At 43.6% G+C, this 25,143-nt stretch overlaps 1 protein-coding gene across 2 annotated transcripts in view; it reads left to right on the forward strand.

The window, feature by feature from the left end:
* Positions 1-1,045: 1,045 nt before the first annotated feature.
* The window catches only part of SMAD1 (SMAD family member 1), a 35,673-nt gene continuing 11,575 nt past the window's right edge, over positions 1,046-25,143 (forward strand). The window contains exons 1-2 of one of the 2 annotated variants that reach the window (XM_083457430.1): positions 1,046-1,559; positions 16,747-17,329. In XM_083457430.1, the coding sequence (XP_083313556.1) occupies positions 16,930-17,329 (400 nt within the window). In that variant the 5' untranslated portion in view covers positions 1,046-1,559; positions 16,747-16,929. The remainder of the gene's footprint in view (positions 1,560-16,746; positions 17,330-25,143) is intronic. The other variant, XM_083457431.1, reaches the window with a different exon arrangement.

A 25,143-nucleotide genomic window follows, 5' to 3' on the forward strand; every position in this document is an offset into this window, starting at 1 on the left:
GAGTTACCTAGTAAGCTGAGCTTTTTCAGCGCCCAAATTCCAAGTAATTCCAACTCATAACTTGACTCATTCTTGGTGGGGGTACCCTGACATATAGATGTTGAAGAAAAATGGCTAGCTTGTTTGGATAGTACAGTGGTACCTTGGGTTACATATGCTTCAGGTTACATACGCTTCAGGTTACATACTCCGCTAACCCAGAAATAGTGCTTCAGGTTAAGAACTTTCCTTCAGGATGAGAACAGAAATTGGGCTCCAGCGGCACAGTAGCAGCAGGAGGCCCCATTAGCTAAAGTGGTGCTTCAGGTTAAGAACAGTTTCAGGTTAAGTACGGACCTCCGGAATGAATTAAGTACTTAACCCGAGGTACCACTGTATTGTGTTCTCACTTAAAAGAGTAGAAAATTCAGTATGGTCCACTACTAAAATCAGACTTAGGGGAGTGGAGGTTTTCAGGTTGGTGAAGAGAAATGTACACATTTGGGAAGCTGCCCAGCCATGTGTACACTGGTTGTTAAAAATGTGTTTACATCTACACCTTGTTTTTAAGACGGCCATGTCTTGCACGCGTTCTTGGGGAACCACTAGGATTTTCAACAATTGTAACATGTAGGGCTATACAAAATAACATGCTGTCTTGAGAATTTTCTGGAACAGAAAACATGCTAGGGCTTGAATGCCTAGTGATGGACAAAGGGATCAAAGTCCACACACAAATTGTATATGCATTTAAAGATGTATCCTTGGGGGTCTTTTCTCTCAAAATATGCTTTCATGAAGCCTCTCAAACATTTTGCAGATAACTGTGTTCAGAACCGGGGCTCCTGGGATCCACTGGCACAACAGCCGCTTGTTTCCCGAGCCTCGGGACCTGTTGCTCTCGGAAGGACGAGGCTGCAGCTCCGCGGATGGCCGCCGAACCCGCGCGGAAGCGGCAGGGAGCTGGAAGCGACAACATGAAAGCCTTGCCCTGCTCGGCTCGCCACCCTCCGCCGATGGTCGCTGACGGAGCTCCAACCCCGCCGCAGGCCGCCCGTCCCAGCCGCGGCTGAGAATCCTCCTTGGGGGAGGAGAAGGAGAGAAAGGGGGAAGGAGCGAGGGGGGTGGGCAGAAAAAAAGACAAGAGGAAAGAAGCGAGAGAGGCTTGCTTTCTGCATCCAAGCCAGCGGTGCCTTCCTCGTCGGAGCGGGGGCGGGCATTTGGAGAGGATCCCTAACTTGGCCTAGCGAGAGCGCGCGCACGCGCGTGTGTGTGAGCGAGTGTGTGTGTGTGTGTATATATGTATGTTGCATATTGGCAGCGGGGTAAGTGGAGGCTGGGTGGCTCCGACTCTCTGACGCCAGTGAGACCAGATCAATCCAGGCGCAGCAGCAGAGCGAGCGCACGGCTGCTCGGCGGCAGCGGCGGCGACGCTGGAAGCGGGAGCGGCAAAGGAGGAGAGAAGCGGGGGGGCGGCAAAGGCAAAAAAACCCAAAAGCAGAGCTGGACGTCGCTCATCGGCCCAGCGGCGGCGGGTGGCTCGTTTGCCCGCTCTTTTCTGCTCGCCCCACCGAGAGCCGGTAAGAAAAACTCCCTCGCGCTCTCACCCTTCTCCTTCCTGCCCGGAGTCCTGCCTGCATCCAGCAACTCCCCTCCACCCCAAGCGGCGGCCTCCTCCTGGTTCGGGGATCTTTATGGTTCTCAAAGGACAACGGAGCGTCCCTGCCTCCCTCGGCTGCTTCGCCTTCTCCTTCCTCGCCGCTCTCCTCCTCCGTGCAGCCGTAAGGGCGGCGAGGAGGCAAGAGGGAAGGACTGGAGGCGCGCGCGTCTGGCTCCCTGGGAGGGGAATGGAAAGGGAAAGAGAGAGAGAGAGGCTTCGTTCCCATCGTGATGGCGGCTGTAGTTAGCCGTGGGGCCGACGGGGGCCGAAGCCTCGGTGGGGTTCCCCCCCCTTCCTAAAACTTCGTTGTCTTAAAAAGTGTCCCGTCGGGCCAACCTCCCTCCCTCCCCCCCCCCATCCCGATCTTCCCTTGTTTCCTGAGAGTCTGCATGGAGACGGTCGGGGTGGCTCTGGGGGCGCGAAGGAGACACGCCAGGAGCGGCTCCCTATTCCCCTCCGTCCCGAGCCAGGGAGGGAGAAGAAATGCAGCAGAAGACAAGAGCCCTTGTTCCCCGGCTGCGCGGAGATTTCCCCCGGCGTCCGGGCCCCTTTTGTGCTCGGAGCCAAGTCGGGGGAAACTTGCCACGGCTTCTTCGCCTGCGCGCCTGAGACGCGACTTCTCTCCCGGGCGGCAGGATGAGGCCGGACTTGTGCGGTTCAGGGAAACCGACACAATAGATTTACTCTTCTCACTGTGGCTTTCTAATGCTTCTCTCCCCCCCCCCCCCCGCCGTGTGAGGGTGATGTTACTGAGCCATCTTTCTCAGACTTCATAAGAGGCATCTGTGCCCTAGAACTTCCCCTTCTGAAATGTTATTTTTCCAGCCTCTATCGAACCGGGGTGGCAGGGATGGCTCGGTGAAATCTGGGGGTGACTTCTTCCCCCGCCCTCCCCCAGTCCGAAAATAGTTGGCTCATTATATTCTAGCAACCTTTCTGGGAATTGGTGGGAAGAGAAGTTATGCCAAAACCGGGGGCAGCAATTTCTGGCCCTTTGTTAATAGTTGATGAAGCTGTGTGTGGGCTGGCTTAGCAGTTCTTCATACAGGGTATGAATATGAATGGCTGCTTTAATTTGAGGAGTGGCTTCATGCTTCAGGAAACAACTGATCTTCACTGTAGCGCATGTATACACATAATGTGTGAGTTACTCTGTGGAGACCAAAATTAATACCCATTTTTTCCCTGTATATATTTCAGTACCAACCACTTATGACTGAAAGGCTCCTAAGCAGTGCTTAGGAAAAGTGTTTACTGGTGAAAATTCATGTTCCCAAATGGGTCCCAGGGTGCCTTCACAGGTCTAGGATGGACAAGATACATTCTTAATTAAGTTGACTGTACTGTGTAACTATAGTTTGCACTTGAATTATAGCAAAAACACTTGCAAAAGTTGTGTCTCACTTAATGGACTTGCTCTGCAGTTTGTGCATGTGACTTCTTGTTTGTATAACTATTTTGAAACTGGAACTTTACTATAACTACAAAGATTCTCTTTCCAAAACATTTGCTGTTTGGCTGCTGGGGAGTAACAAACAGATTATATTCTTCCTGACTGATGCTACATTATACTTATTAGATGCTTATTTTCCATTGAAAAAAATTCTGGAGTGGTAGTTGTGTTTGTCTCTTGCAGCAGAAATGATCAGTCTTATGACACCTTGGAGGCAAACACATTTATTAAGCTTCTGTGGACTCATAAGCTTTTGTGAACTCAGGCCCACTTTGTCAGATGGGCTTTGAGTCCATAAAAACATGGGCCATAATAAATTGGTTTGCCACAAGACAAGATTAACTCTCATTGTGTGCATTACACCCAGAAACAGATTGAAGATCACTGCTGAGGATTGAGAGACAACTCCGTTCTGCTGTCTGTTTAAAAAAAGCTTCTGGAAATGCTTATCCTACTTGCTAACTGTAATACTTGGACCTTCTGTTTTCAAGGCACAAACAGGGTCTCCAAAAACTCAGAGCCTTGCAGTGCTTCCTAGTCACCTCCCCAGATAAGATCACTTCAGTTCAAGGCCAGATCAGGTTACAAGGGTAGTGATTTGTCCTTGCTTTAATGATGACCCCTTCGCTCCCCAAAATGTAATCAAATACAGTTCTGTTCTGCATTGTCCCTCTCTCTAGTTGTGGTTTTTAGTGTATATCCTTGACGATCTGATGACTCAAAAACACTTCTGAGCAGTGTTGAGAGAGGCGAGGGCAATATAGATTCTAGATAATAGCACTGATGGCGAAAAACTCTTACGGCTGCAATCGCACGTTTTAAAGTTCCGCAGGAGACAGATAGGGAAAATATTAAGACACCTTTGTTTATTGTTCAGCCTTTCCCCATCCCTTCAGTTAATGCACATCTGCCACTATTCACAAATTATGGCTTTCCTGTTTCAAATGTCACTGCGGCCCTTGGCGCTGGAGTGGGAGAAAACATATCCCCACCTGCTTATACCAGATGCTATCCTATACTGCCCTGTGAATAGACGGATGCAATCCCACAAGCATCATTTGTCCCATATCACTGCACCATCATTTCCTCCCTCTGTATTCTTGTAAAACTGACAGGGACAGGAGGAAAGCCGTGTGTTTTCACCACCCTCTTATGCTTATACATACCCCTCCTGAAGATAAACACATACACAAACCCATTCTCCCTCCCTTGTTTTAGAACATTAGTAGCAAGGATAGCAGAGAAAGAGGGTGGGTGTTAATTCTCCCCTGCCCCAGTGTTGTGGAACTGACAATGTGGCTTTCCCCTTGTTTCTGTATGGGAAGGAGAGATTAAACATAGGAAAAGCTATTCCTGAAAGTGTATTCAACTTTAAAGGAGAGTGGTAGGTGAAGGAAGAAAGTATATGTTCACAGGTGACAACAAATTGAAATTGTGATTGTAAATCTATGTTGCTGCAAAAATTAATAGATTTTAAATGTGCTTTTTAAAACACATTTCTTCCTTTCACACTTGCATGCTGCTGCATAGCAGACAGAGAGAAGCTCAAAAGAGCTTTTATGTGTAAAGTCTGGTTTGTTCTGAGAATGAAAGCATGAAGCTAAAGTGGCAGTGATTATTTCCAAACAAATTTCTCACAGCAATCCACCTTAATGTATGTAAACAGAAGGAAAGATCAGCTTAGGGAGTAGGTAAACTTGAATTAAGCTGTGCTGGCAATGCAGCAGTCAGTACTGTCAAGTGTAAGTGGTATCTCTTGGTGTGTAATCCTGCAAGGCTAATGGACGCATCATCTAGGCTTTATAAATAATGTAAGCTGTGTATAATGTGGACTCCCTAGAGACTGCAGAGAGCATCATTCCAACCTTTCCAACCTGCTGTAGATCTCAAATTGACTTACAGCAGTGAAATGCAAAATGATACATCAGGGTGAAATGAGGGGGGGTCAGCCTGTGAGCTTGTTAGTTCAGTCATCATAATTAAATATATTATGAAAGCAAGTGTTGGAACTCCAACACCCATATTCTTCTTTTGTGAGTAATACAGAGGTGAATATTTAGAAGTAAATAATTGAGGGCCCTGTTTGTCTTTGCAAGTATGTTCTCATAAAACTTAAATTGGTAAGGGAGCTTACTGAAGAACAGACTACCACAGGGGAACCCCGCCCCCTAAACAATGTAAAGTAAAAATTAAACTACAAATATTCTAAATTGAAAGCTGGCTTATCCTGATACACCGCTTTGCAACAGGCCACCAAATTATCATTGCCATTTGGCATTATGTCTTTGTCCTGAGAGTCCAGCTAAAAATCGCCATTCAGCCCAGTTTAACTCTCAAGAGTTGTATAGCAGAAATTCTGCTTGGGGGCATGGGTGGGATACAGATGTGAGGAGGCTAATGAAAGCTGCTTTGTCTGCAAGCAAACACTTTGCAGTTAATCCAGATTGTGAATGCAGCAAGCTCCCTGGCAGCCATGGTGCTGCAGAAACTACAGATCCTGCTTTTGAGTATCAAATAACAATAAGAAAAAAGGAAATTGCATGTGCTGTACTTTTGTATGCAAGCTGCAGTCCTTGGCACTGTTAGGATCTTGGATCCAACAGACCAACTGGGCTTGCTTTTGTGCTGAACAAACAAGACTTGGGTCACTACAACAGTGTTGGCCACTACAAATCAACTTATTATTAGAGCTGGAAAATAGAAGGTTTGATTGGTAGAAAGTTTTTGGAATGTTCAGGGCCCATAAATACACTTGAATTGGGGCGAGGGACAATGTGCCTTTCAGCTTGGACTGGTGCAGGAAATGATTTTGCTGAATAGTGTGTGTGAAAATACCTTCTTCCAGTAGCCCTATTTCTGGTAGGTACATGCCCAATCATGCTTCCAGATCAAACAGTTATGAGATTGGAAGGAAAGAAAATGCTCTTGGAACAACAGTCATTCCAAAATACACTGCCATCCATCTAGCTATGGTATCCAAGCCATACTGTGCAACAAAACAATGACTGTTTTTCAGAACAAAATGTCTTGGGGCTGTAGGGATGAAGATTTGGATACATGTTAGCATATGGGATTTTGGCAAATAAAGGAATAGTAGTACCTCCAAATTTCCATGAAAAAAAATTCAGCTGAGAAATAGAAGACAGCATTTTAGTATTGTTTGTCTAAAAGTAAGCATTCAATCTGTTATATAGGAAAGAACTGAGATACAAATCTTAATGCAGCTTTCTGCAAATCCTGGTTATATTCCTATTTACGGACAATGTTTATGGAGATGGGTAACAAATCATGTAAGAGACCATTGAATCTCAAAACTACTAATTGCACCATGGCTGCACAGTAACTTTGTGACTTGAACGTGGTGTGAACCTGTTCAATTCAAGCTTCCTAGCATCTCCTTGGTGACTTGCTCAAGGCTTGGGCACTTAAACAGATTTGATTTTCTTGTATGAAAGTGGCAAATTGGGTTTCATATAGACATATCTCAAGCCAGACACTGGCACAGTTTTCCCTCCTGTGGTGTGAGTCTGGCTTTCAACTGAAAAGAACAGATTTTGATCTAGTCCCAATCCAAAAAGACTGTACAGATGACATTCTTATGCATTCAGAAAATAGCCGGGGTAGTTTTACTTGGGGATACAGTGTGTTAGTGCTTCAAATAAGTTATTGGTTGTGGGGTTTTTTGTACCACCTGGTGCAATATGAGTTAGATGCAACTTCATCCAAAACCAGGGATTTAAAATGAAATCCAGTTAAGAAGGGAGGAAGTGATGGTTGGCAAATCCTGTGAACTGAGTAGCAGGAGAGAGGGGAAGTGTTGTGGGTTTTCTGGGAAACCTTGAATTTGGAAACTTCATGGAAAATTTCCGGCTGCCCTAAATCAATTAAAATTTTGTTTTGACATATTTGTTTTAGGTCTGTTTACTAAATATGTACCATGTTAAATTTCACATGTTGTATAAATTATCTCATTCCCTCCCCCTCCAAAAAAGCAGCTGAACCAAAACATTTGATATGGGTGGATGGGGGATCAATAAGCAAAACTGCCCTCAGCCTCTGATATTTGCCTCCTGGTGTAGGTGCGAGAAGTGCAAGCAGTTTTTTTTAAAAAAATATATTTATATTTTATTAAGGTGATTTCAGTTAAAAGAAATAAAGTGATACCGAAAAAAAGAAGGAAAAGTGAGAGGGAGAAAAACAATAATGATAAAAGCAAAAATATGCAAAAAAAGAGAGAGCAATATGTGATATTCCCATACATTCTTGTATAAATTGGTATAGTGTTATTTCCTAGTGCTTATGTAAATTTTAATAGCCTACTACATTTTGTATAAACTCATTCCAAATGTTATTCTATTTATCCATTCAGAGTCTGTGCCTGTAAGCAGTAAGAAGTGTAGGCAGTTGAGTATCACTGGCAGTCTTTCTGCTGGCAGTAACGTATGGTAGTCCCCACCCCAAAAGGGGTATTATGAGGGCAGGGTGGGGATAGAGCAGAGGCAGCCATTGATCTGCTGGATCCAAAGCTGTTTCATCCCTTTGAGTGGGGCCCAATCTGGGACTTTCAGTTCTACAAGCCTGGAACTGGTTCAGCAAAAACATTTCTCCTCTCCCCCCCCCCCCCTACCTTTTGTCCTGGCCAGTATGATTCACCTGTGTTAGGATTGCTCTGTCTGGCTGGCTTAAACATTTAAACTGGGAAGTTTGGATATTAGTTTTATTGGAATATTAAGCTATGACTACTCAATTGCATACAGTTCTTTACATTATTTACATTTTAAGGTAAAGATTATTTACATTTTAAGGTTGACATACTGATTTTCTTAGTAACCTGTGTCTCCAGTTATAGTCACCTGAAAAGTGATATTACAACTCTGATTTTAGTCTTGACTGGTATCGTTTCCATTCCAGCTGCCCTGTTGTGTTCATTCATTGTGTTACCAATTTTATGAAATAAAAAAAGACTTTGTAGAAAACTTAATGCCATATATCACTGGTCATGGTGGTATAATGTTCATTTTCCTTGAACACTAAAATTTTGGAGTGGTCTTAGATCCATTGAGGCTTCTGTTTTGAAAGCCCAGGGAGGAGTCCTTTTCAGTACAGATGTTGCGAAGGCTGCAACCATTTTGTTCCCCCAAACTTTGTCCCAGTAACTGGCACGAACTGAGACTAGACAAGAAATGTGTGTTCTGCCTAGAATGCCTGTTAAAGACTTAGCGGCTTGAATTTGTACCAAGCAGATACCACCAGCTTCTGTTGGTGAGCTGCAGATACAACTAGTGTCTGCAGTGGTATCTCCTGTTGTGTTTCAAAGCCTGCACCTTTCATTTTGTTTGAATATTTATAAACCAGGGCTGACACCCAGACAAAGAAGTCTTCGTTGGGTGGTTGAGCTTTAAACACAAATATGAATGAGAACAATAGTTCTGGATCCTATTCTGTTGTTTTTAGATGCAGTGTGTAAGAAATGATGGAACTCTTCAGATGGCAGTTGTTGTTGTTGTATTGTAAAAATGTGCCTGAGTAACCTGACGCACCTCCTTAGTAGATTTGAGTGATTGGTGTGGTGATCAGTCTTTAATCAAATGCTGTCAATGTTGTAGAGTTGTTTAGACAAGGACGAGGAAGCCCAAGTTTGAATCCCAACTTGGCCATGACCTTGGGCCAGTTGCCATGACCTTGGGCCAGTCACCACCACTTGGCTGAACCTACCTTTCAGGATTCTTGTGAGGATAAAATAGGGTGGGGTAGCAAAATCATTCACAGCATGAAGAAAGGATGGGAAGAAAAACAAAAAAAATGAAACAATGCAGTCCTATTTTAAAACATTAAATTACTTGAGCACGACATATGTTATATTTCATCCTCCCCGATATTCCCTTGTGATTTCTCAGAGCAGAGGAAACTGAATCTTGCAACCATATGACAGGTTTAGACGGAAGAGTGAATAGTATGGCGGTCTTGATGGCTGTTGGACAGCTGTGAACTTTTTCTACCTGGAGATGTTTTCAAGACCTTTAAGGCAGGCCTGACCTTGGTGCTCATTGTTACGCATTTAAGGATGTGGGCTTTATGGTATCTTGTGTAATACAACTGTAGCCCGTCCTAATCCGTCAAGATAGAAATTAAAAGCCCCTGTTTTAAAAGTTGATAATACTTCTAAGGTGGTAGACTTTGAAGAGCTCATTTATCACTTATTTATAACTTTGAGCACCTTTTGTGGTTAAACCAGCTGAAAGCTTCAGTAGTACAGTATAAGCTTTCTTTGGTGTGTAAAAATTTCACAAAAGGCCAAATATTTAAAATGGCTTTCTCAGAATGTGTAACTTGAACTGTCAGCTGTCATGACAACTTTTACGATTGAGGCATACTAGGGTAGCTTAGTAAAACTAGAGGTTGTCTTAAATGGGTAATTGGGATGAACGTTATCTGAGTTGAATTTTTTTCTATGATCAAACGTTACGCAGTATTCCAGAATAAATAGATTTGTGTACAATTAGGTTACTACAATGTTAGATTTTTTTTTTTTAAATGACTCCTCCCCTGTGTTATTTCACATCTTCCCTTTGGTATTTAAACAGATTGAGCTGTGCTGCATATGTTCACATGCTTAGCTTTCACCCTGTTGCAAAACTTGTATTTAATACAGTTCCCTGGGGGTCAGAGAGAAACTCCAGTTAGGTAGTCAATTTGCATGAACTAGTAATAAATTCAGCATAAGTGTACATGCCCAAACATAGCCTTTATAAATCAGATATACTGTAGTACACTACTTAAAGCAAAAGGCAGCTGCATGTTCATGAAAGAAAATTGGGGAAGAGGCAGTTTCTATCAAATATCTTAGACAAGTGTTTTCACTTCTGTTTATAAGTTTCTCACACTAGCAGTCTATGAGGAAACTTGGTATATTCCTAGATCTGCAAGAGTTCCAAATCTAAGTTGGATGACTTGTATTGCAAATTTGATTAATGAGGAGAATCTGCAAGTTACAGCTTGTTTCATTTTCTGCCTTCAGCGAAAGAAAACTCTTCGGCTTCCAAAATGCAACTCTATTCCTTGGTTTAAGTGAACATGGTTTAGGGTAGAGAAATCTGGGTTGTACATGCCAGTGGGCATCTCACAAACTCTGCATGGAAAGAATTCTGATCTAGAGACTTCCCAAGTCAAGTAACTGCATGTTTTCCATCCCCTCTTGAAGAAACTGCAAAGTAAAATGGCATTCTATTATGGAATTAACTATATAAAATTTCTACACATTTCTGACTAATTATACAGTGGTGCCTCGCAAGACGAAAAGAATCCGTTCCGCGAGTCTTTTAGTCTTGCGGTTTTTTCGTCTTGCGAAGCAAGCCCATTGGCGGATTAGCGCTATTAGCGCTATTGACAGTTTAAGGGCTAAAAACGGCTTTTTAAGGCTTAAGGGATTAGCGGTTTTGCTGCTAAAAGGCTTTTAGCAGCTTAGTGCTTCAGAAAAAGGGCTTTTGGAGCGGAAAAAAAACCTCAAAAATTTTCATCAATTTTCGTCTTGCGAAGCAAGCCCATAGGGAAATTCGTCTTGCGAAGCGCATCTGCAAACGGAAAACCCTTTCGTCTTGCGGGTTTTCCGTCTTGCGAGGCATTCGTCTTGCGGGGCACCACTGTACAGATGTGTCCCGCCCTACGAACACAATGCATTCTCTGGAAATATTTTGTTAGACGAGCATGTGCATAACGAGTCCATTATCTCCATTATTTCCTACGGAAATATTTCTAATGTGGGATTTGTCTGCTCGCTTTCCTCACTCCCTCCATGGTTTCTTCCTGAAATGGCTGTAGCCAAAGGAGGAAACCGATTTGTCCAATCTCCCTCCCTCCCTCTCTGCATGGTTTTTGCCCCAAAATGGCTGCTGCCAAGGAGCAAAACCACAAAGAAACAAAGAAGCCAGGACGTTGGCTCTTCAGATAAACGAATCTGTGGGGCATAGAGCAAGGTTTCAGCATAATTCTTTTTGTGTAGATAAGTAAATTTTCAGATAGCGAGTGATAGCGGGACTTGCGTGTATATTCAAAAGATGCAGCTTCTTCTGATATATAGGCATATGTAGTGCATATATTGGGGCACAATTGAGCATGGTCCCTATTTGTACATTGTTTGGCTAATATGCTTTTACGGCCTTTGGACTTCCTGCTATCAAACACAACTTCACAGTTTGTAAAAAGCTTATTTTTGGAGGTTGCCAAAGGAACATGTAAGGAGAGCTGAACTTGAATATCTCCAAAACATATGTAGTTGAACAATGCATTTTGAGGGGTTCAAAACACAGCCAGTGTAGAATTAAACTTAAACCTGTCCTCCTAACCCATTAGCTGACATCACCAGTCCATGATGAGCATGGTTTGGGGAAATTTGGTCTTGGGTCAAATTGGACCCCCTAGTGGCCCACAATTGGTCTGTGGTGTGAAAGTTTCCAACCCCTGGTTTATGGCTTACAATTTTGGCTCCACCCTGTCCAGTAGATGAAACCAGGAGCCTTGGCTCAGTGTTATGTGAGAACCAGTGCTTGTGCTTTCTTTCTTGTGAAGAAATCACAAGCTGCTGTTGGTTTGTTTGGGAAAAACAAACCATGAACGCAGGTTCACTTCCTGTGATGTATGAAGCAGCCCATATACAGTATTCATCAGAATTGCCAAGTCCCTATTCTGGGTTTCTAAAGGCAGCAGTTGTAGCTTCAGTTTTTGGTGCATTTCGTTGACCGAGTGTCACCTATTGTATCCAGGGTTTTGCACATCTCTGTGTGGTTACCTTTTGGAATTTGGCTTAGCTTTATTTAAAGTAAGGAACATAACGTGACAGAGGAAGGGTGGTATTTGATCAAGTCTTTCTCAGAGTAGACCCACTGAAATAAATGGACCTACACCTTGTTTATTAATTTCCATGAGCCTATGACTAAAACTTAACTGAATACCACTCTTTCCTTTTTTTGGTTCTGAATAGATATTGGAGTATTTTCACGTGTCAAGACAACAGACACCAGCTGAACACATTTTTTTGATTAAAAAGTGGATTCTGTGCCTTGATTTTAAGTACAATGCAGAGCTTTTAAAAGGCAAGTGGATTTCTAATTTGGAACAGTGAACTCTTAATTGCTTAAGGGATTCAGGTATTAATAAATCTGCAGCAGATCTAGGCTCTTCAGCCCATTCAGCTATGAAATCCTCTGTAAGTGACTATTTCCTAAGGTAGTGAGATCTCTCCTGTCAGACTGGTCACGTACTCCTTGAAGAGGAAAAAATCCATAGTGCATAGCTGCTGTGGGAGGGGAAAGGAATGAAGGACACCCCTTTTGAGAGACACTGCTTGGGCAGGAATGCTCAGGTAAATTTTTTCCCTGTTTTTGCCAGCAGATTTGTGCTGTAAGGAAAGACAAACACCTTGACAGATATGCTCCTGCCAGGAATGGCTGACTAACTCCAGCTGGCCTCCTCATGGGGCATGCCTGAGCCACACCAAAGCGGCAGCTGTGTGCCATATAAGGAGCCTCCATGCGGTGCATACCAAAGAGATCTTGCCTTTCCGTGAGGAAAGTCGATGACTTTTGACCACATGTAGGAACGAAGCAAAACCTTTACTGTACCTGCTTCTATAATATAAATGCAAAACATCCCCAAATGCGTTTGAGTTCCCAAAGCGCTTTCTACCACATTTGTGAAGTTGATCCCAAAGAGCTCTCTTTCTTGTCAGAACTTCATTAGTGGCAAAGCAGTTCCCCCTTCTCTCGGTTGTTTCCACTCCCCACCCCCCATTCCTCGCTTCGTTCACCTGTGAGAAAAGCCCCACCTTTTTTGTCCTTCTAACCATAAGGGGAAATGACTTTGCTATTGATAAAGGAATAAAATCCCCTGCCCTTCCTAAAGGAGGAATTCAACAATTGGAGAGAGTGGCATGAGACCATGTGTTGGTTTGTAAAAGGATATGGCTTGTAAAGATGTTTCCTTTGATGCCTGTGTGATGAATATGGATGTATTTCCGTTGCAGAAGGTCCTGATGAAATTATGCAATTACAGCTGACCAGGCAGATCTAAATATAGGCAGAAACGTCTGGTATCCTGCTTTTGTGTATCTTAACACACCCACGCAGTGTGTGTAAAACTGCCGTTAAAAAAACAGGTGTTTGTAACAGTCGCAGTTGGGAGTGGTGATGGATCTTTGTGGAAAGGCAAAAGCACTGTGGAAGCTTACAGCACTCTGTTCTTGAAAAAGTACCGTAATTGTTTGTGCTGCCTTTCCACCAGTGTGCTGAAATTCATAGATATTTCTCACGAATGCAAGGTGCGCATGTACCTGTGGCTCTTTGTGCAACCCTCTGCAGGTGCTTGGGTGAGAGGATGTAGTCTTCATGCCACAGCTGGCAAAACTATTACAGACCGGTTTCCCCTATTCCTCATCTGGCATAGAAATGCTGGCTAGGTAAAGGTAAAGGGACCTCTGACCGTTAGGTCCAGTCGCAGATGACTCTGGGGTTGCAGCGCTCATCTCGCTTTACTGGCCGAGGGAGCCGGCGTGCAGCTTCTGGGTCATGTGGCCAGCATGACTAAGCCGCTTCTGGCGAACCAGAGCAGTGCACGGAAACGCCGTTTACCTTCCCGCTGGAGCGGTACCTATTTATCTACTTGCACTTTGACATGCTTTTGAACTGCTAGGTTGGCAGTAGCAGGGACCGAGCAATGGGAGCTTACTCCATTGTGGGGATTCGAACCGCCGACTTTCTGATCGAAAAGTCCAAGAGGCTCTGTGGTTTAGACCACAGCGCCACCCACATGCTGGCTACTAGTCTCTTTATAGGCTGGTAGAAAAGAAGTCAGCAGGCTGATCTGAGTCTTGTCCCTGTTTTATTCTGGATTGTTTTATTTGATTTTTTTTTAAATGTTGTAAACTGCTTTGAGATTTTTCCCCTTTAAACTACAAAACTGCAGACAAATGAATTTATTTATTTATTTATTTCTGATTTATTATTATTATTTTCACGAGGGGGAGGAATTGCGACCAGACAGTCTGTACTGGTGACTGCAACCCAGGTTTAAGGCACCATTTGGCGATTAGCGTGTATATCTGAGTTTCTAACACGGGGTTGTGGGGGGGATGATAGCCAGTTGTGTGGGTGCATGAGTTGAACTTGACTTTCCCTTGCAATACCTCAGGGGTCAGCAACCTTTTTCAGCCGTGGGCCGGTCCCTCAGAGCATGTGGTGGGCCAGACTATATTTTGAAAAAAATATATGAACAAATTCCTATGCCCCACAAATAACCCAGAGATGCATTTTAAATAAAAGCACACATTCTACTCATGTAAAAACACGCTGATTCCTGGACCGTCCACGGGTTGGATTGAGAAGACGATTGGGCCACATCCAGCCCATGGGCCTTAGGTTGCCGACCCCTGCAATACCTCATGTTCCCCTCCCCATATCTGCTCTAGAGTATCCAGACAGATTTTGAGGAGGATCAGAAGGGGAAGGTCTGTTTGTCCAACACTGGATTTCACCCAGGGTCTGAGCGATAAATGATGATGCAGTAATCTTGGAGGATTCCCATTTCTTTCTATGTTGGTAGGTGGCTGATGATTCTGTCTGGAGGGAGAGAGTTCGGTTAGCAGGGTGCCACAACCAAACAGGTCTTCCCCAGCCAGTCCGACACACCACCACCTCACCTCAGAACATTGGGGGGGGGGGGGGCTTAGAGAAGGGCTTCCAAATATCTTGGTGCTTGATGTGGGCGTAGGCTTGAGTTTTAAGCATCTGGTGTCCAGACAGAAGTAGAGAAATTGGTCGTTATAACTTATGTGCTAAAACTGCTTACACTGAGTTACTTCATTGTTGTTGCATGATAACCAAAGGATTGAAATTCAAATTCCAAAGAGGAATGGACTCTCTACATCCCTAATATTCAAAGTAGCTGCTTTATCACACTAGGTATAAAACAGTGGATGCCAATTGGGATCAGAACCAGGTGATGACAAAAATTGGCTCAAGGTATTTTTTGGGGGAAGGAACTCAACCGGTTTATGTTGAGTGCCCTGCCTTTTGCACAGACACTTATATTCATGGGCTGGAAAGTTGCTGGGTTGCTGGAAGCACAGAAGCCTATTTCTCAGAAGGGTACATTTATTTGGGAAAGTACAGAGTAGGTGTCATATGCAAACTCATGTTAACTGTTGTTTGTACTTCTGGCTGATAAGGCCACTTTGTGCTCAGAGTAATACAGGAAATGATGCACTGCAGAAACTAAAAGTGGCAGAAAGGAAAATGGAATGTATTGGCAAAATCTCAGAAGCAAGAAGGCTTCTTGGAAACTAGAAACTTGGCAGACATGTGCTTGAGTGTTTATTTCAAAACACCTATGTAGCATCTTTTGTTTATCTTTTTTATATTTGGATCTCAAAAGCAACAGAAGCCAGAAAGCATGTAAGTGTGTGTGTATAATGAAAGTCAACAAATTATCAAGCCATAGCCCTGGGGGCGGAATCACCATTTAAAAAGATGCTTTCAGCAAAGGCAGTAGAACTCAGTGAGGTAGCCCACCTTCTTCCAACCATTAAAGGATGCTGCGGGGAGGGGTGCTTCATGTGATGTGAGCTGGGCAGAAGCATTGGATTGGCTGTGCCACCATGCTGAGCTCTGTATACCTCTCTCCACCCTGTTGGGAACCAGCTGCAACACTGTGTGTCTAGAAGGCAAGTGAGCAACACTGCCCTGCCTGTGCTATCCCGCTGACTGGTACACAGAGGTTCACACAGATTCCTGGTGAAAGATAGGGGAAGTCCCACATACACTCAGTTCTGATATTCCCCATCCTCCAACACATTCCTCCCAGCACTGTCCTCAGGGCAGCAGGCAGCAGGTGGAGCAAGGCAGGTTGAAATGTTCAACCCTTTGAGGGTCATCGCTGAATCGAGCACCCTTTCAGGTTGTTCCTCCAAGTGTGCAAACCCGATTTGGAACGTTCTAGTCTCACCATATTTACAAACGCCACGGCAACCATATCTGCTAAAATCCCTTTTGAGAAATAATTCTTGATTTTGTTGGAAGGTGTCTTAAGAACACAATGGTTCTGAGGCATTTGAAATGAATTTATCCTGTCTCTGCTGGTTTTGTAAGCAGGTGGTTAACTTGATCAACTTTTTATTTTAAAGTTTCCATGTAGTAAATTTTCTGGTGACTCAGAAAATGCTGACTTGTTACTTTTGGTGTTCTAACTCGAGTACAGAACACATCCAAGTACTGTATTGTTGTAGTCAGCTGACCAGCTGTGTGAAGATCTCTTAATTAATTCCAACTGCTTAATGACTTTGAAATCTGATGCGAAATGCATCCTACTCTCTCTATACTTGGCTAAATGTGCCACCTTGACTAATTGTGGTTTCGTGAAGGGGATGGCAGAAAGCAGTTTTCATCTCTCAAGAGGAATTGGTCTTCTTCATGAGTCAGCTGAAGCAGTGGCTCTTCCTACGCTAATTCCTGACAACTTCCCCATAGTTTGAATTCTGCCCGGGCATAAAGTTCTGCAATAACCCAAAAGTGGTCTGTTAGATTCTGGTAGAGTATTTGTGCTTCTTCAGATTGTTTGTATGAAAGAGATCTGATCTTTGCCTTTTCTCACTTTTACCCTTTCGTAGGTGCCTGACTTGCATTTGGAATCCCAAAGACTAAAGAAAGAACATCTGACAAGCTGGAATGTTAGTTTCAACTTTTCAAGATCTCTGGGTTAGGAAGATTAAAGGAATCATATAAATTCGCCCAAGACTGTTGTAGGGCAGTCCTTGAAGGATTTGCTGTTCTCAAGCGTTTGATCACTCACCATGAACGTGACGAGCTTGTTCTCCTTCACAAGCCCAGCTGTTAAAAGACTGCTAGGATGGAAGCAAGGGGACGAAGAGGAAAAATGGGCTGAGAAAGCTGTCGATGCCCTAGTAAAAAAACTGAAGAAGAAAAAAGGAGCAATGGAAGAGTTGGAGAAGGCATTGAGCTGCCCAGGTCAGCCCAGCAACTGTGTCACAATTCCTCGATCGCTGGATGGGAGGCTCCAGGTGTCCCATCGGAAAGGGCTGCCCCATGTAATTTATTGCCGTGTGTGGCGCTGGCCTGATCTGCAGAGCCACCATGAACTTAAACCACTGGAATGCTGTGAGTTTCCCTTTGGTTCAAAGCAGAAGGAAGTTTGCATCAATCCCTATCACTATAAGCGAGTGGAAAGTCCTGGTAGGTATCTTCGTGTATACTTTGCTTTGATTTTATTAGCTTACGCAATGCCTTTTCCCAACAGCTCAACTGCAATCAGATTTAAGATTATAGGACTGCTAAACTAGAGAAATAGAATGTGCAGCTTGTTGGGAGTAGATCCTAGAATCATAAGAGTTGGAAGGGACCCTGAACATCGTCTAGTCCAGCCCCCTGCTATGCAGGATTATACAGCTGTCCCTTATGGGGATCGAACCTGCAGCCTTGCCATTATCAGCACCACACTCTATCCATTGGAGCCATCTCAGTTATCTTAGTTATACAGTACTACTGAACCATCTTAAGACAGTAGCTCGCCACATCTATGCTTACTCATGTATTCAAGATAGGCTCAGGTACTTGTAGGGCATAATAAACTGATATACTTCACTCTCTCCTTGTACATTATAGCTGTAATCTCTGTGTTACAAATACTATGTGACTCTTAAAAAATTCAGTAGGTTAGTAATGGCTCCCTGTGGTAGAGGAAGCGAAAGTAAAACTTGCAGTGGCATATGACCTTCAGCAATGCGTTCTGCTAAGCAGTGAAATAAACTTACTGCTTTGATGACTATGTGTCTGGGACTGTTGACTTCCTATATTAGACTTGGGTGTAGCAGTTTCTTAGGCAGAGATCTTGTTGGAAGCCAGCCTCAAGTTGTCTGTCCCACACTGGGGAAAGCTGCTCAAAAGCTCATGAAAATAGTAGATCTATTGCCATTGCTAGAACTGAATAAATCTTTCCCTAGTTCCACACTAGATTTTAGTACACCTGGTGTTTTTATAAGAGATTATGAGAGGGGCAGAACTGATTCCATAGTTGTGCACTGTTTTGAGGCTGTGTAGCAGATAGGTAAATGGTTGCACAGTAAATCTATTTTCCATAAGCAGATTTGGAAAGTTAGTGCAATTTTTGTTCAGCAAATTACTTTGATAGACCAGAACTGGTTCTCTTTAAACTGGAGGAGGGGGAGAGATTGCTATGGATAAAAGTTGCAGGGAGTATCCCAATTATTCCAAGTATCCCAATTTGCATACTTGAGCTCCAGAAATCTGTACTATAGATATTTTGTGGGGGGGGGGAGGGGTGAACAGTGTGAAAAGTGATATGCCATTTGGAAAGCTGAGACTTCTAACTGCATCTGAAGGGCAGGAGTAACTTAAAACTGGCAATTCAAAGCTTGGAGAATCCAAGCTTTGTCAGCATGCTTCCTGGTTAAGATTGCTGCATATATGTAGAGACGGGAGGAGGAAGAAGTGATAGGGGAAGCTTGTCGTCATCTGGCAAACACTCCAGCACAATTGTCGGAAAGAAGTGCCTTGCGCAGGCATGTCTGTAACAGCTAGCTATAACGGACTATACAAAGCCATGGGCTGTGTACACAAAAGTGTTGTAGTTTGAAAGACTATGCTAAGTCTAACTAGCTGATTTTTGGTAAATATTTAAACATGCTTTTGAATCTAATGTAATAAGGGGTCATGTTTGTCTCCTTCTGAAACTGTAAGGATGTGTATTCTGGTCTTGGAAACTGTTTTGTGAAGTCTTTTGTTTTGTAATGGGAAGGTAGCAGTCCTTCAGTGACTACCTTTCGCCTTCGAATTAATTCTTTCCTTTTACAGGTCCTAAATATTGTATGTCTCAGTACAACAAACTTCCAAGTAATTACACTTAACACAGTCTACTCCTCCCAGGCTGGGCTTCTCTTGTATCTGCATTTTCAAGTTAACAATTTAAATGACTAACGTAGGTGTGCTCTAGTCATATTTGGAAGACTCAAATGCACTCTTTTGACCTTAGGATTAAATTGCAAAAGGAAGAAAGAACAAGCAATTTAGCTAATTTGTTAATGTGCTGAAATTCATTTTAATTGGATATAACCACAGATTAAGAGCTGTAGTTTCTCTTACCTTGTTATCTGTCCAGGAAGTAGGGTTGCGAATCGTTTCCTCCCTCTCCCACTGGCAGCAGAGTTTTTTTCAATAATTCTACCACATGGATAAATCTGTAGGTTAAGTTCTTAAACATTGAGGTGTAAGCTTGGAACCCCTCTGCATGTAGTTTAGGCAGGTGGTGGAAGGCAGTAAGTTTCAAGCAGAACAAAGAAAAACTGGCAATCTTCTTGGTATATGTATCTGCCATGCTAATTCTTCCTTCCTAAATTGGAGGATGCCTTGTCACACCTGAGCAAAGAGTGGTTTTACTTTTAAAAAATATTATTAATATTACATTTATATCGCACCTTCGCTTCCAAGAGAGTCCAATTTCCTGGGTAAATAGCTAGTAGTGATGGTGTGTGTGTGTGTGTGAAATCCAATGTGTTCTGTAAACTTGGACATTTTGGAACACTTGGCTGGTATGTGCTTTAAAACATTGAAGACAGAACTGGCTTCTGGTTTCCTTGTAAACTTTCCTTGTAAAGAGCCTCTGGGATGAATAATTTGTCTTGACCTCAGTTTTTGTTGTTCTTGGGCCTTGGCCCACTCTATAGTAAGAGGGGAGGATATTAAGGCTCCCCTTAAGAGACACTGTCTGATGTGTAGTTTTATTATATTACTAAAACGGCCTTCCCTAAACTTTCCTCCAGTTGCTGTTGGTCTCCAACTCCCATCACTTCAGCCAACATAGCCAGTGGTCATGGATGAAGGGAGTTGCAGTTCAGTGACATCTAGAGAGCCACAAGTAGGCCAACCTTAAGTATCCGTGCTGGTATCTCCTTCGTAGATAGTGAAATGAGTGGTTTGGTGTGGTTTTTTTAAGGCACACAAGCATACACATTTATTTTAAATACACACACTTGGTTAGCAGCAACCGTCTCAACAAGCCTTTCGTAAAACTCTTAGGTGCTGGGATAACCTGTTAAAATATTCCCTGAACCAACTTCTTGTAATGTATGCAAGTTTTAGCCAGCACACAAGCAAATATAATGTGGAGTATTGTCATTAAAAGTTAGGTCTTGAGGTGTACAATGTAAACCAAAAGTATATTTACATTTTGTGATGTGATGCCCTGGATGAATCCCTCTAAAATGCTTGAAATCATCTTCTGGAATAGTGATGAGCTTCGATACTGAACTTGGTGTCTTTAAGTGGATGCCAGTGGAATTCATGAGTCAGCAGTGGCTCCATGGTTTCCATGACTAAGAACATACCCAGGCATCCAGTCCTCATGTGATTTATTACCATGTGGGGGCGAAAAGGAGGGGCATGCTTGCTAGCCTGGCTCCCCTCTTCCCCCAGTCACATTCCCCTGATGACCAGTCCCAGCCATTTTAGTGGGATTCATTTAGGGGTGATTTTTTGGGGTTTTTTACATCAGTTGATGGAATGATACACAGTGCTAGAAACTCCTTAAACCAACGTTACAGTCGCCAAAACGGAATGTCTGGTTGCCATTTTTGGGGCAAGGTGGCTCCTATGTCTTATTTTTTCAAATGATGGACTGAATGATTATCAGTTAAACATCTGGCTAGTTTGGATGACAACCTTTCGCTAGGTGAACTACTATGAGAACTTAATGAAGAAAAGTCACTTTATCCAGGGACAGTCCACATATATTTTGGCCTATTCCTACCTCTTTCTCTTAATGGTTACACTGACCATTCATAACGTAAGAGTATGAGTATTCTTCGCAGCTGTGAGCAGGGCAGCGGGGTGGAGTAAGTGAAGACAAACTACAACCATTAACTATAATGTTGTTCACTGCTCCTGCTCAGGCTGCACAGAAAAAGCATTTTGGTTCCTGAAATTCATTCTGATTGTTCAGATAGCATCCTGAACTGCAACTACTCCAAGCTATATAGTTTTGGAAGACCTAATGTTAATACTGTATAGTGTTGTCTTGAAACGTAGGCTGCAGCAAATTTGATCTCAACTATGCAACCGGCTAGTTTCTCATTGGTAGGCTTGTCTCCTTTGCCTGCTACGTAACATGCAGACATAATCATGCTTTTAGTGTAGATGTGAACAGTTATGGCCTAATGCAGGGGTCAGCAAAATTTTTCAGCAAGGGGCCGGTCCACTGTCCCTCAGATCTTGTGGGGGGCCTGACTATATTTTGAAAAAAATAAATGATGCAAGAGCACCATGAGCCCCGGTGGCTGCTTGCCTGTGTCTTGCAAGCGGCAGGGGCTGGCGGCGGCAGGATGATGAGCGGCGCGCGAAAAGGCTCTGGAGAGAGGCTGCTTAAAATGGCGGCCACTCGAGCGCTGCTGCTGCTGGCACCAACAAAGCCCAGCCCCCTTCCTCCTCTAAGCAGGGCGGGGAGAAGCCAGGAGGAGGGAGGGAGGGAGGAGGCGCTGCCGCCACGTGAGGGAGAGGTAAAGAACACATGCACTGGTGATCCGCACGCAATTCCCGGACTGTCTGCGGGCTGGATCTAGATTCGGCCCGCGGACCTTGGTTTGCTGACCCATGGCCTAATGTGATTGGATGCACGCTGTGGTTATCACCTGTACTATGACATTCACCTTTCAAGAAGGCCTTTCAGAAGTGCAGAAGAGGGAAAGAGAGTAGGGACAAGGTGGGCTACATCTATTGTGCTTGGCAACACTGCTGTGCAGCAACACAAACTTTTAGTTAGTAACCATCACTAGGTGAACAAAGCAGACATTCCTGACGACAGAGTTGCTCTAGGGAGAGTACCAGAACGCAACTGCTCTCCTTGTAAATCAGTTCCTTTTTCATTTCAAGAAAGGAAAGTGATAACGCTCTACAGCTGTATCCTCCAGTATCTTGCAACCTCTCCAAATAACAGATCAGTGCCTCTTGGTTACTTTGCAGCAACAGGTGTGCTTGGCTCAACATAGCCAAAGTCTCAAGCTGTCTCTTCGATTATGCCTCTTCCTCTGGGCTGGCAGCTACTTCTGAGATCAGCTTCCTTTCCTGCTGTGTCGAATTTTAGCAATTTATTTTGTACAGTGGAGGTGTCCAACTTGATCAAGCTAAGCGTGCTTATCCCAATCCAACTACAGGCAGGTTTTTCATCTGAACCTCTTGGGGTTTTGCCCTCTTGCTCAAGGATGTTAATTTGGGGGACCCGGGTCACTGGGAAGCTCCTGTGCTTTTACTGATGGCACTGGTGGGAAGATTTCCTAGCGCAGAAATGGGAGAAGCCACACTCAAGTCGACCTGCTGCTTTTTTAAAGGTGTCTGAAAAGGTATAGAATCCTTCTCAGAGTCTGGGACAGGCAACTCTTCCCAGCTCAATTGCTAGCATTTGTATCCCACCAGGGGGGTCCACTAACTCACTACTAGCTGCACTAAAAGTGATGTGTATAGGTTGAAGTATGAATGTTTGTCTTCTGTTACAGCAGGTTCAGACTGAAGCCTCTTGCCATTTCTGGGACCTAAATTAGTTCTTGGGTCCCACATCTCTGCTTCTGAGAGCACACTTCACGGTGCTTGTGTTTTGCAAATTGTGTTTTTATTAAGGGAAATCTCACGATAGGCAGCTTTCACATACTTTCGCAATGTGGGAGAGTCTTAAATTAGCGACATGGTTTCCATGAGCTGTTAAGGAAACGCCGTACCAAAAGCAACACTTTCTTTTCCCCTCTGCCCTTTGTCTGTCGTTTGCATGGAAAATCCAGTGTCTCTGGAACCTTGGAGAAAATGACTAGTGTATCCACTTTTAGATTGCTAAAAGCACTTTGAAGATTCTCTTTCCAGCTATTCTCGAAATGCAAAACAAGCCCCCCCCCCCAAAAAAACTTAGTGTTTCATATGCCTTTGTTTAAATGTGTGAGAGAGGAGAGGAAAGATGTGGCTTGTTGTGGTAATCAAGGCATGAGTTATTCTAGGCTCAGTCTCCTTGCAGGAACCCAGGAGAAGATGCAACATTTTCAACAGATACCAGGGGAACTGTTAATGTCCTGACCTGGTGCCCATAGGCAGTAATGGGCTGAATGAAGGGAAATAACTTGAAGCAAAATTCAGAAAAGACAGAGGTGATCGCGGTTAGAGAGATGGACTCTTGGAATATGGATTTGGCTTGTTCTGGATAAGACTTGAAAAATGGGCTTCGTCATTTGGGGGCACTCCTACATCAGGCTCTGCATCTAGGTGTCCAAATAGTGCTGTTGCTGAAGATGCAGGGAGTTCACAGGAAGCCAGGTGACAGAAGATTCAGAGAAGGCAGGTTGTTTGTCTAGAAATTGTGTCTCAATGGGGTAGTGACCTTGGGCAAGGATGCCTTTGCCCAGCTTAGGTTGGTGCACTATCTGCATCTGTTCCAGAAAAGATCGGACCCAGCCACAGTAACGCATGCCTTGGTTGCATCCAGGTTGGATTACTGTAATGTCCTCTGCATGAAATTGCCTTGAGACTTCAGAAACTTTCAGCTGGTCCAGAATCTAATTGCAAGGATGTCACCAAAGATACCATACCACACAGATTCTGTAATACCTGCGTTTGTTGCAAAATTATTTCCTTCACATAATTTTAAGTACCGGTGATGACAGTTAAAACAATAAATGGCTTTGTGCCATGATACCTGGATCTGGACCCAAGATGGATTAGAGAGGCCCATCTGAGTCCCATTCATAGTTGAGGAAGATGTATGGAGAGCCTTCTCAGTGGCTGCATCCAGATTGTGGAATACCTTGCCCAGCAAGATCTATTTTACCCCCTCTTACACATTTCATTGCTCACGTGTTAAAACTTCCCTGTTCTGGCAACTGTATATCTAGCTGGGCAGGTGAATTTCATATGCTGAAGCCTCATTTGAGAATGTTCTGACTCTCCCAGCCCATTTCTGAGTTTTGTGCTATTCTCTTTTATGGGAATGTGCTTTTACTTTTTTAATTGTTGTAAAATGCCAAGTACAAATGCATTGCAAGAGTCTGTTTAATGCAAATGCACTGGACAGACTGGGTAAAAGTTTAACAAATAAAAGAGAAAAGGCAGCTTAATGTAAATATAGTCATATGGTGGGTGTGCTGGGAGAATCCTAACTTTGTGTATATACTGAGGGCATCTGAGCTCATGGAGATTGACCAGAAAAGGGATCTTAGGGTCATGGTGGATAGCTCACTGAAAATATTGACTCAGTTTGCGGCAGATGTGACAAGGGTGAATTACCTCAGGATCATTAGGAAAAAAAACAAAAAAACCAATCCTTCCAATACCATTTTTAGTGTGACCATGCTTAGTATACTGTGTACAATCCATGTTCAACTGTCTGGTGTCTGACTTCTTCCTAAGTTGGGTCTAAAGCTTTGGGAGCAGCCCAATTCAGACTACTTTGGAGAAGGCCCATTTTGTATCAGACAAGGCCCAAATCCTTCCAAAGTTGCCTATTTGGTTCTGGATTTGGATTCTCTCTGAAGCAGATGCATACTCCACCTATATACAGTAGTACCTCAGGTTACATACGCTTCAGGTTACATATGCTTCAGGTTACAGACTCCGCTAACCCATAAGTAGTACCTCGGGTTAGGAACTTTGCTTCAGGATGAGAACAGAAATCGCACGGCGGCAGCAGGAGGCCCCATTAGCTGCAGTGGAACCTCAGGTTGAGAACAGAACTCCAGAACGAATCAAGTTCTTAACCCGAGGTACCACTGTATAACATGACTTTCAGGATCCTCGGGAGCCTGCTGCTTAATACTAGTTGCTAGGGAGCAACAATGGGAGAGAGTTTTTTTGTCATCATGTTCTGCCTGTGAGTTTCCCATAGATATCTAGTTGGCAACTGTAGGAAACCGTCGCATTTCAGTATTAACCTTTTAGCGCATAGCTTATACTAAAAATAAACTTTCAGCTGTTGTCTCTTTAAGTTCTCTGTCCATAGCCTATGT

The sequence above is a fragment of the Podarcis tiliguerta genome, assembly GCF_965153285.1.
Source record: "Podarcis tiliguerta genome assembly, chromosome: 9".
NCBI lineage: Eukaryota > Metazoa > Chordata > Lepidosauria > Squamata > Lacertidae > Podarcis > Podarcis tiliguerta.